Source organism: Sander lucioperca, chromosome 3 (genome assembly GCF_008315115.2).
Source record: "Sander lucioperca isolate FBNREF2018 chromosome 3, SLUC_FBN_1.2, whole genome shotgun sequence".
Taxonomy (NCBI): domain Eukaryota; kingdom Metazoa; phylum Chordata; class Actinopteri; order Perciformes; family Percidae; genus Sander; species Sander lucioperca.
The window spans coordinates 13863133-13875632 of record NC_050175.1 but is presented as its reverse complement, the minus strand read 5'-3'; the positions used below and the strand labels follow the sequence as shown (position 1 = coordinate 13875632).

The 12500-nt window shown below is 38.7% G+C and overlaps 2 protein-coding genes across 2 annotated transcripts in view; both read left to right on the top strand.

Moving 5' to 3' along the window:
* Positions 1-10779, top strand: part of LOC116060458 (RNA polymerase II elongation factor ELL2-like) — a 33024-nt gene extending 22245 nt beyond the window's left edge. Inside the window, exons 5-12 of the mRNA XM_035999324.1 lie at positions 1-209; positions 1711-1835; positions 2288-2402; positions 2690-3173; positions 3908-3959; positions 4431-4602; positions 6089-6133; positions 7414-10779. The exon at positions 1-209 is cut by the window's left edge and continues 36 nt beyond it. Of these exons, the coding sequence (XP_035855217.1) occupies positions 1-209; positions 1711-1835; positions 2288-2402; positions 2690-3173; positions 3908-3959; positions 4431-4602; positions 6089-6133; positions 7414-7524 (1313 nt within the window). The 3' untranslated portion in view covers positions 7525-10779. The remainder of the gene's footprint in view (positions 210-1710; positions 1836-2287; positions 2403-2689; positions 3174-3907; positions 3960-4430; positions 4603-6088; positions 6134-7413) is intronic.
* A 707-nt stretch (positions 10780-11486) lies between these two features.
* Positions 11487-12500, top strand: part of wdr93 (WD repeat domain 93) — a 136738-nt gene continuing 135724 nt past the window's right edge. Inside the window, exon 1 of the mRNA XM_035999323.1 lies at positions 11487-11542. Within this exon, the coding sequence (XP_035855216.1) occupies positions 11541-11542 (2 nt within the window). The 5' untranslated portion in view covers positions 11487-11540. The remainder of the gene's footprint in view (positions 11543-12500) is intronic.

Here is a 12500-nt window from a genome sequence, read left to right as displayed (position 1 = left end):
TGTCTGCATCAGACAGTAGCTGCCCTAAGCAGTCTACCAACAACCGGAGGAATGGCGGTATCGCCACGCCGACCCAGAAGCCCTTAAGGGAGCGTATCATCCAACTCCTAGCTCTCAAACCCTACAGGAAACCAGAGCTGCTGCTGTGGCTGGAAAGAGAAAGAGCCGGCCCCAAGGACAAGGCTGAGCTGGGTGCCATACTGGAGGAGGTACACAGAAATAATTTGTGTGTATGTGTGTATCTATGCACACATGTAAACACTTAAATGCATGCATAACATAGAAAAGCATTGCAGACACTGTTGTCTTGTGTTTGCACCCGAGCACATTTGACCTATACATTTGCACACTGCCTACGCGTATTACGTACGTACAGTATATAAACACACCATTATTGCAGCCAGCAATTAACACATTGTAAAATGCATTTAAAAAGGTACATTTCGGCTGGGTTGAATTGGACAGTTTTGAAGTGTATGTGACCCAGGATCTAAAAAGTAGTGTCCTAATGCCCCAGCTAGCAAAAATTCTAATCGTATACTGAAAGAAACCAGGGGCCAGCTGTGTTTTAATTGAACTTATCTAATTTAGAAACGTTTACTTTCTGACTTTCCTGTATACATTTTTTAGTAATTCCTAAATTATGTTTGTTTGTGTCTGTGTGTGTGTGTGTGTGTGTGTGTGTGTGTGTGTGTGTGCATGCGGTTTTGTGTCTGTGCATGTGTGTAATTAGGTCAATGCTGTAATTGTCTCTGCAAAGATTTTGTTTGCAGTGGGGCGGGCCACTCTGTCAGAAGGCCCCCAGAAAGATAGATGTCCTCTTAAAAAAGTCAGTCTGACTACAAGATTAGAGGGGAGGTTAAAACCTGAGACTCTCAGTTGGGAACAGAATCTCAGAAAAATGGTTTTGCTTTTCAGGAATGTAGATGTGCCCCTTTCAGCATGTCCAGGACTCCAGTTAATGACAGTGTTACTATAAGAATAGTATATGTGTGAATTGTATTGTACGTGTAGTTATAGATTTAAATAGATGTTTACCTTATTTTAACGATATTCCCTGTTAAAAGACCCTCAAAGTTTATACTGACTCATGTATATATGGCAAGTTATTATATATTATTGTTTCTTTATTTATGTGTATGACTGGATTTTTAAATCTGACAGATCCCAGGCAATTTGTCATAAATCCCAGGACATTAATTCACATGATTTAAGATAATAGGTTTCAAATATTTTGTCACACAAATGGAAAACGAAATTTCATTAAATAAAGAAATGAAAGACTTTTAAAGGTGCTGTAGGTAGGATTGTGAAGATCCAGGAGTTGGCCAAAAATTTTTAACATCAACAACTTCTCAGTCCCTCCCCCCTTTCTGCTAAAGCCCAAAACGGTCTCCTAAGCCCCTCCCCCCACAAGGGAGAATGAATGCGAGCATGAGCAGTGATTGACACACAGTTAGACCCCCCCCCCCCCCCCCCCCGGCCCTGATTGGTGCATCTGAACAGGGAGCGGTGGATTTTTGCAAATTGCACTACAGGCGAGGTGCCAGAGGAGCCAGATTTTTTTTTTTTAATTACCTGCTTCATGTAGTTCTACTCGAACATAGGGTCAGTTTCACCAAATATGACAGAAAGTCAGTTTATAAGGCTTACCTACTGCACCTTTTAAAGGGAGTTTAAAGTAACATTATGTGGTCAATTTTATTTTAGGTTGCAAAAGTGAATCCCAAAGACAGCAGCTACCTGCTGAGGGATGACTTCTACAAGCACGTGCAGAGGGACTGGCCCGGCTACAGCGAGGAGGAGAGGCAGCTGATCGGCAGGCTGCTGGCCAGGTGGGTCAGAGGCACAAGCTGAACCAAATGGATATGCCGTCTCTGCTGTTACAACAAACTGATAATTAAATCATCCTCACATTGCACAGCCTATTTCTCTGTGCCTTGGGGTTGTACGTACAAGGGTGTCTTCACTTTTTAATATGTCCAGGGGGGATTTTGGTGTTGATTGTTGTCAACAAAATAGTAATTGGACATAAAAATGTTATTCTTTTTTTAATGATATTTTATATATATATACATACACACAATGTTTTCACTTGTACAGAAATCAGAATCAGAAACCAAAAATCTGTTTAATGTTAATGCTCAACATTATTAGTTCTCCTGTAAATCCACATACTGTAACTTTGCAGTGATTCTAGTTGAAGTTGAATCTTTCTAAATTCCACGTTGGTAATATTTTTTTGTCTCATCTGCAAAATGTTGTGTTCTTTCTTTCTGTTAAACAGGAAGTTGCAGCCACACATCAGCCACCAATCAAGAAATCCTCAAGCAAATGTGTCTATGCTGAAGGCCCCAGAGGATACGACACTACATCACAGCACAGCAAAAACGCATGCAGTGGTAAATGGCCATTATATTTTTTAGCACACTTTAAACATGTGAAAGGGACCACTCACGCTTTTTTATCATACTGTGTGTAATATGTTTTCTATGTATGCTTATGTAAATAAGTATATATTGTCTTTGGCTTGTTGGATTTTGATGACTGCTGACATTGTACAAGTGAAGTCAGTTAAAGTAAATGTTGTGAATGGCGTTTAGTATGATTGACAAGTTAGGTGTGGTTTTTGTAAAGAAATATTAAGGTTTATTTCTCTTTTTTTTCTTTTTTCTTCTTCCTTTCTCAGAAACGTCCCGTGCCTTTTGACTCACTGGAAAGGCTAGCTGTTAAAAGACAAAGACTTGCAGACCAGAGGTTGCAACAGCCAACCACAGTAAATGGACTCTTAAACAATAAAGGACATGAAATTGCAGCTCCAACCCTTAACCCCAGTTTCCACACAAAGACTGAGTTTCAACGGACAAGTAACCATACTGGTAACCAAAATGGCATACCAGGGGACCACAATAGCTTTCTGGTAATGCACAAACTGTCTAGCACCTCTGACACACCTGTCTCAGAGAGCAGAGAGCAAGAACCCAAAGGAAGCAACCACCAGCCACCACAGGGTGACTCTGACTGCGCTTACCAGCAGCTCGCCAACAGCCAGCACAGGAAGAAGAAATCAAAAAAGCACAAAGACAAGGAGCGGGAGTGGTTAAAAGACAACAAGGGCAGTGAATGGTTAGAGACGAGTCCTGATCTCAAGCAGAACCTGGACAAACTTGACAGTAAGGTCCTTTTTTTTTGTTTACATAGACTTTTCTTGTGACTGATATTCTTTTATACCGTGTGATCACATCCTGAAACCAACACATTGCTGAAGAGGAGTGTTGATAGATTGTAACCACATTTTATATTCCACGATCATCCATATATCACTTAATGCTTCGCTGACTATTTTTGTTTGGATATTACATCTATTACATGGCAGTAGCCCCATCTCCAAACACTGTTGAGCAATTGTTTATCCTTTATACTTGCCTTCAAAATAACAGGTTAACCACACAGACTTTTAACTGATGACCAGTGGTGATTATGTGTAAGGTCTCTCTGGGTGACCGTTTGTCCAGCAGCCCATTGGTGTATTTATAAAGTATTATTTCATAAGCATGACCGTGTTTGCTCCCTTAAGCTCATTCTCTTGATACCTCAGTGTGTTATGTGGCTGATTGACTCAACAACAGCCCGAGCAGTGCTTTGCGTCTCTAAGCTGACATGTCTCCTGATACCCACACGCTCTTAGCTTGTCTGCACGCGCGCGCACACACACACAAACATACACATACACATTCAAACACACACAAACATACACATACACACACACTCACACACACTAATGCTGCATTTTGCAAAACAAAAACACGTTACCTAACATTCAGACAATGACAAAGTGTCATATAGATGACTGTATTGACTTAACTGAAGCTAATGTAATTTTCTTTATCCTGTGTTTTTATTTCAGATCCTGAAATCACAAATGCTGTGGCCTCTGAGGAGAAGCCAGATTATGTGCTGTGAGTGTAAACATGTTTTGACATCATTTTGTTGCGATCACTTGGCATAGTTTTATTTTTAACACATTTAAGATATAGTGGCTGTTAAAATATGTGTTGAAAACAGTGGGTGTAAACCTGCACATTTAACATTCTATCGAAACTATCCCATTTTGAACCGCTTGTTTGCTATTTTTTCTTCATCCACAAGGAATTGTTTTCAGCTACCAGAATTTACAGTGACTGATTTAGTTTTTTCTTTGTATTTATTGCTGTTATTTACATATATGGTTATATAACTGGTTCTACTGAAACATTCAATAAAGAATTGGCTCCAATGGTGATGGCTCTTTATCCTCATCTGTGTTCTTATGCTCCCATCTTGTGTCAAGAAGAGGTACTACACTAATAGAAAATTTGAGGAAATGGCTTCTTTCAGAAAACAAAAATACATATACAAAAATATAATTGTCTGTGTTCCTCTCCTTGTAGCACATACGGCACCATCATGAGTTTGGAGCAGCGTGAGAGATACCAGGAGGATTTCTGTGCAGAGTATGATGAATACAAAGACCTCCACTCCCGGATCGCCACCATAACTCACATGTTTGTTCAGCTAGGATCCAAGATCAAAAGCTTGTCTCCTGGCACACAAGAATATAAGGTACATACATTCAACCAGATCTGATCTGATACATGCAATACATGCTAAGGGACTGTTCGTTATTTAATTAAGGGGCCACCGGAGGAGTTTTGTGGCCTCTAACCTAAAAAGATGTGACCCTCCCCTCGTCAGTAATAATTTTCCTATGACCCTCCAAAATGATTTGAAAAAGAGGCATGACCCTCCCCTCGCGTGCAAGTTTGCACTTAGCAAAGAAGTACAGATACCATTTGATTTTTACAGCCATGACAGATGAGTTAACCTCTGCATTCTCATCTTACACATCACACTCCTCTGTTATGGTGTGGTGGCCATTTCAGTAGATTTACTCACTAACATAGTTGTGGAAACACAATAAGCACTGGAAACTAAATGCAACCTTCATGCATTACTGCATTACTTCAGATACTAAGTTACTCCTCTAGTAAACTAGTATTCATATGAAATAAAACAATAAAACATTGAGACCATTCAGCAAAGGACGCTGGGATATAACCAATTCAACACTGGTTGCTATGGACTTGTCACTAGGCTTCGTCATTGTATATTTTAGCACATAGGTAAAGCTGCCGAAGCTTAACAATATTTAAGTTACATTGTAACAATTTAACAATTCGCCCTTATGAAATCCAATTGCTTCACGGTTGTTTTGGAACGCAATAGACAGACGCTTAAATTCAACTAAAATGTAACAGTGAACAATCAGTGTTGGACCTACAGTCTGTTGAGATGCCTCTCCAAACTCACCATAAAACATTAAGACACATTGAGAAAAAAAGATCCCTATTTTGCCGTAATCCAGTGACACGAAAAAAAAGTAATCCACAGCGATCAGTAGATCCACAAAAAGGTAAATGACACGGTGTATCCAGCAAGGCCGATACGAGCGTCACATTCACCAGCCAGCTCCAAACAGGTGAACGAGGCCTCTCCACTTCGCCGTTTAAACAAAGTGGAATAAACGTATACAAGTCCAAATCTACACAAAACCCGCAATCAATTAGTAAGCTGACATCACATTTATATACATGGCATTTAGGAAACCTTTATTGCAAGGTTGGCACTGCAAGATGTCCAGACTAGTGCAACAGTAACTTTCGTTTTTTGCGTCCTGCTGCTCCCATCGTCAGCCAGGTAATATTTTTTTTTACTAAAGCAGTATATGAACTCTGATGTATTACCTATCACCATTTAGTTGTTTTGTGTTATTTAAGATATTTATAAAATATCTGGTCATGCCAGATGTAATTATTCCACTAATTTTTTAAACAATGCAATTACCTGTTTGAGCCACCAGGGGGGGCAGTGCTCCTCCTGCACCCTCAGCAAACTCCTCCCCTCAGCATAAAATAAAAAGACATGACCCTCCCCTATTTTCCTCCGGTGGTCCATTCCATAAATACCGAACGGTCCCTAAGGTACTCTTTTATGCAGCTGAAATTATTTTTGTAATACAATTTAATGATTTGTGTTTTGTACTATTTAGATAATGGAAGAGCAAATACTAGAAAAGTACAACAAGTATCGAAAGGTAAGTCAAACATGTAAATGGTTTAAGTTATGATGTTGGATTTGAAGAGACCTACGTGTTATTTAAGCCGAATCCTTGAGTGATTACTTTCAGCAGGACCCCAATAATTGTATACAGTGCCAATCATCTACTGAACCTATGTACTGTGCAAAACATAACTCCCCTTTTTAATCAGTGCTCATCAGCTGCTTGAAAAGCCAGACATAATGCTCAAGGACTACTTAAAAATCATTTGAAGTATGGCCATTCTTTCAACACATCTTGACCTCGGATAAATCAGAGATCTGAACGGTGCAGGCTTTCTTTTTCATTGTTGTGTTCTCCATTTAGTTGGGCCCTCACACAGCCCTGCTCTCAGCTTCAGTGTGCTGCCAATATTCCCTTAGATCTACATTCTGTTGCGTTAGTAACTTGACTTTCAAGTTGCAGAAAAATGGACTTGAAAGAGATTAAAGCAAATTAAAGCTAGTTTTATGAAAAGTAGTTCTTATGTAAACCATGCAATTATATTAGCTATACAGTCATGTTAAATTTAAGACAATCACAACATTACTGACAATATAGACTAAAGTATATCCACGACGTTCCACTTCCGGGATTGCTCTCGTTCTGCTGTCCATTACCTTCTGCTTTCTTTGTGTAATTTTAAGCTCCGGTCGATTTAGGAGGACCATGTTCAACTGCTCCTCAGATCTCTGCAGGGTAAATCCAGACAGCTAGCTAGACTATCTGTCAAATCTGAGTTTTCTGTTGCACGACTAAAACAACCTGTGAACGTACACGTTCCACCTAAACAATTTTCTTCCCGAGGCTATTTTGCAGTGGCACCGTGGCTCCGTCCGGTGCTTAGCACTGCCCAAGGCGATTGTGATTGGTTTAAAGAAATGCCAATAAACCAGAACATGTTTTTCTCCCATCCCGGAATGCTGTGTGGACTAGCCAGACCCTCCTCCGCTGCGCTGTGGAGGAAGGTCTGGCAATGCCAGACTACTGACAATATATATGTGAAGTCTGAATAGTTGGACTAACATTGTGTGGTGGTGGTGATGATGATAGTGCTGAATCAGTGCTAAACAGCAGAAAGCTGTGGAGATGTATACTAAAAAGTCATGAGTGAACTGATGAGCATGCTTTATCTGTTCTCATAAAGAATAGGTTTCTCATCCTCGGGTATTATCCATCACTTGGATAAGGGGCAAACTGTTGCTGGTTAAAAATAAATCATTTTGCAAATAGTGTGAAAACCTTTCTTAAAAACACTTTCTCCTTTCCCACCACAGAAGTTCCCAGGCTACAGGGAAGAGAAGAAACGCTGTGAATATCTCCATGAGAAACTGTCCTACATCAAACAGCTCATCAGTGACTATGATGTCTCTCAGGCCTCTTCATAGCATTGGCTCTGCCCTTTATCAGATTTTTTTTTTTAATGGAACCCCCTTCTTTGCATAAACGACATAGGTGTCAAACAGAGCGTTTTTACCTGAGAGTAATATAAAAGGTTTTGGATGAAACTGCAGACATCAACAAGGACTGCCTCTGCTGGGATCACAGATGATGCTGTGAGCACCAATGATATAAATCAGTAGAAGATTTCACTCTGGTATTTGTAGGTGTATTTGTTTTGAAGATCTAATTTCTTCAGAGATGCCAAAATTCCAAGGGAGAGGCAAAGAAATTAGATCTTGGAAAGCATCTGTGCACATCAAATTGCCACGACAGACAAAACCCTTATAGTCTTTGCCAGCATCTTCAAAACCAGTGTCCGTGTAACCATTTTGATGGACATATGTAAAAGGTAGCAGATATGACTTAACTTATTTCCTTTGTTTTTTACACTTAAGTCAAACATTGCTCCTGGCAAGATTCCCCTTTCCCTTTAAAAAAATTCAAAATGCAGTGTACTATTTAATTCCATATTAAAGTTGCCTCATACATGATTGAAGTAGCCCAGTGCAAAAAAAAAAATGTTTTAAAGTAATTTATCAGCTGTTTAAAGTAATTTTATCAGCTTTCATAAATGGTGTGAGATAATTCCACTTGTTCCCAGTGCAGTTGCCCTTCATGTTTCAGGCATTTAAAGCTATAGTGCGTACTTTCTGTCTTCCCCATGAGGAATTCTAAGTAGCGACAACAAAACTGTCGGCACATCCACGATACAAGCCTTCCGTGATCTCACACCACCCCGACCCCCCCCCCCCCCGTCCACGCAGTTGCTAGAAGCCAAGGAGGACACGGAGGTTTAAAAAAACATGATGGACTCTTCAGAAGAGGTAATTATCCTCACACGATTTTCTGCACGCGGATGACACCAGTTTCTGAATATAGCCATACTGAGAAATACAGAGAGTTGTGTGGCGCGGATAGTCTTAATTAGCTTTGTAACAACTCATTTGGCAATGGCTTGAATGTAACGGACGTTCATTAATACAAAAAAAAGTTACGCACTAAAGCTTTAACTTGAAGCAAGACTAGTTTTAAAGCAATTGCTGCATTGGCATCAAGATATTACAAGATAAACTTGATTTTTTAACAAAAATCTAAAAAAAGTAGTTGATAATGTATAGGAAACAAGTGAAATAATTTCACCCCACTGGCAGAAAACCATATTTTTACGACTCGGTTAAAAAGATATTTTTTACATACAGCCAGTAAGGGGGTCGTACTGTTCACCAATGATCTGATTAGCTTGTTTCATGAGTGGAGCATATGGTCCTGACTTAATGCAATACTAAAATCAAATTCTTAACATGCTTAACATTTTAAAAGCAGCTGATTCCAATGAGAAAAAAAAGGAAAATATTCAAATGGTTTGATATGTTAAGATTGAGGTATATGCTGTCTCCCAAATGCACTTGTGTTTAAGTATTTATTCACCACACCTCTTTCTTTTGAGTGACTGGTAAAAGGACCAAAATGCTTGGCCTTGATGGCTGTTGCAATAATTTGGTGAGGAAAGACGATTTTCCTTCCCAAAGATATTACTGACATTGTTAATCAGGCACAAAGTGTAGTTTAAAGTATTCTAACCTACTGGAAATAAGTATCTTTCTCTCTTTTTTTCTTCCTCAGAACTACAGACGTATTTATTTTAAGCCACCTTCCTCTGTTCTGTGTTGTTGTCGTTGTCTCCTCAGTTTGAACCATCAGGTCTGGTTATATCAAAGTGTTTTGTTTGTTCCAAGTAGCTGGGAGAGGTTGTGAGCAGATCAACAGTTTCCCTAACATAATATATTTTGTCACTATATGTGGAGAGTGAATAGGTTAAATCTGCCCCAAAGTCCTCTAAATATTAATTCTGAAAACGGGGAGGCAGCCACTTCACCCAACACTTGAGCTGTGTCTGAAATTGTTCGCTTATTCACTATAAAGAAAAAAAAGTATGCATTCACATTGTATTGCATTGTTGGATTATTTTTGGGAATTCCGGCAGCACTACAAAATGGGGGACTACACTAAATTGGGAACTTTGTATTGTGCAGTGAATGAAACAGCCCTAGCTATTTGGTCTTTAGGGACATATTTGCCATATTGGTAAAAGTGTAAATTTGCTGCATTATAACCAGTTGTGGTACTATTTTAGCCTGGGAGGTTATTGTCCTTCAGTTTCCAGTTAATAATCGGTGCCCATTTTGGTTTTTGCACTAAACCCAGTCTGGGACAACAGGCTAGTAAAAAATTCCATTCAGATTGTAATTTTTCTTCGTGGTAACAGTTTTTGTACTGAATGCCATCACGTCAAGTCAAGCCTTAAGATTACACTTTTGTAGGACAACATTTTCAAACTGCCCATATCAACAAGGAGTGGTTATCCACACACATCTGTTATCTGCCTTATCTAACTGTTAGTTGTTACATTTAAACCTGTCTTAGCAATGTTGCTGTTTAAATGAATGCCAACGGTGGCTTTCTCACACATTTGGATATTACTTTCTGAAGGAAACGTTTAAAAATGGTTCCATGCACAGATGGGCTATGACGGCATAGATTACTCATCAGTTGCATTTGGAATCCTTCTGGTACTCTTGTTTTTCATAATCATGATTGAGATATACGGTCAGGTATTTATCATTAGGAATACCACTTTGGTTTATTCTGCAGCTGATATTCCTATTGACATCAAGTCTGACTCAGCTCTGAGCACTTGGGGCATTTTGATTGGAAGACTGTCTACAGTGATTTCTGCTATATTTCAAGCACAAAAAATAACAATCCTCAATCACTTTCAGGTAATTAATAGGTTGCAGGAGGGGAGGAAAGTATAATCGTGTCAGGTGGTTGATTGAAGACCATAATTATCTGTGGGTTATTAAGTTCTGTCCAGAATCCCTGGTCTGGAAGACAGAATATTTCTTCCAAAATCACTAAATGGATTTTATTTATCTGTGCAAGTCTTAATCGCAAGCTACAAAAACAAAGTTCATAAGGTGTTTTGATTTTTGTACTGGTGCTGAATATTTACAAGGCACCAGTGTGTACTGCACAGTATGTGTTTTTCTGTACTACTGTACATACCTGCTGAGGGGAAAGCCTTGTCTTTGTCGCAGAGGAGTCAGAGAAGAGGGTATGCATTATGACTTGTAATTTACAAATACTTTCTCTTTTCCTGTTGTTCAAATTTCAAATAAATACATGATTTTATTGTGTTACAAGCCTTGCTCTTTGGTTTATGATCTCTTTGATTATAATCCATTCATTACCCAATAATGAACTTGTATAACTGCTAACTAACTTGATGGCTTCTTAGAAACCCTGAAACCCAACATTCATAAGGTATGATCCAATTTAAGGGATGTAAACATGTTCTAGGAGAAACCCAAAATACAAGTATGAAAATTAGCATAATGTGGGAGCTCTAATGATTCTATTCATGATTTACTTTTATTAACCATTAATAAACTACTTACAATTTATAAACCCTTTATAAAGGGACTATATGTGACTTATCAGAGAGTGGTACCCACCCAAAATACTTATATCCTGTCTCCTTTACTGTTTGAAAGATAATCCTCTAAAAATAAATGTTTCGAAGCTTTTAATGAAAGAAAATGTGTATAGCCTATAAAAACACCAGTTTATGTAATTTCTCACTATTGGTTCTACTGAATTTCGAAGGCCGCAAGATAAGAAATCAAAGCCTCAAATTGTACAACATATGATACAAAACTGTCCTACTCTCATAGTGAAGTGGAGCTTTAGCCTACTCTACTGGGTGCTCCGCAGACCTACAGAGACATGGCAACAGTTGTCATGACGACCGTGATACACTTATATCACCCTCCAAGACCGCTCGTGTGACAAAGGTAAGACCGCTGGATGGCTTGTAGCTAAAATGAAATGAAATGAAATGACATTTCGCCTCGAGGTGATATGTTTTAATTCACAGCTAACCAAAGGTCAATATGACACAATGTGAGTCATTCTTTCCTTACTGCAGTGTTAGTGCTAAATTGCTAATTTGGCTAATAAGATAGCCTCTTTCTCAACCAGACAGTAACGTTACATGTAAGTTAACGTTATATTGTAATTATGCATCGACATGGACCTACCCCACATGAGTTTATTGTTACTTTGTAAGCTTTAGCTAGCTAGCTCTTTACAGTGGTGTAGCTAACTGAGTAGGAGGTTGGCATCCGATTCGCAGCTTCCGATTCGGCAGTTAAGGGGAAATTTAAGGGGAACTTAAAACTGTCCGATTTACATTGCTAAGTGACTGATCCTCCGTTTTTTGAACCTCTTACTGTATTGAATGAGTGTTAGTCATTAAGGTAAATTATTGATTATGTCTAAAACACACTTTTAGATTTGTGAAAGCTTTATTGTCTTTATGAGAACACAATAAAGGGAGATTTTACTGTTTTTTGCATATGTAGACCGCATAAGACCAGGTCCAGATCCAAAACCACAATACTTAGACTTGTCAAATCAGGACTAAATTATCCCAGAGAGTATAAGGAGTGTTAGGAACACATTTTCAGATTTGTGAAAGCTTTATTCTATTTGTGAAAATGCAATAAAGGGAGATTTTACTGTTTTTTTCATATATAGACCACATTAGACCAGGTCTAGATTCAAAACCACAATACCTAGACTGGTCAAATCTGGACTACATTATCCCAGAGAGTCTAAGGAGTGTTAAGAACACATTTAAAAAAGTAAAATCTCCCTTTATTGCATTTTCACAAATAGAATAAAGCTTTCACAAATCTGAAAATGTGTTCTTAACACTCCTTAGCCTCTCTGGGATAATGTAGGTTGAATAGATTAAATCCGTAAGAATAAGTTGAAGTAGTGAGAATAGTTGAAAAAGTGAAATGACATCTTGAGCAGGGACACATTGACTGATGTACCCCAGTGGGATTCAAACCAG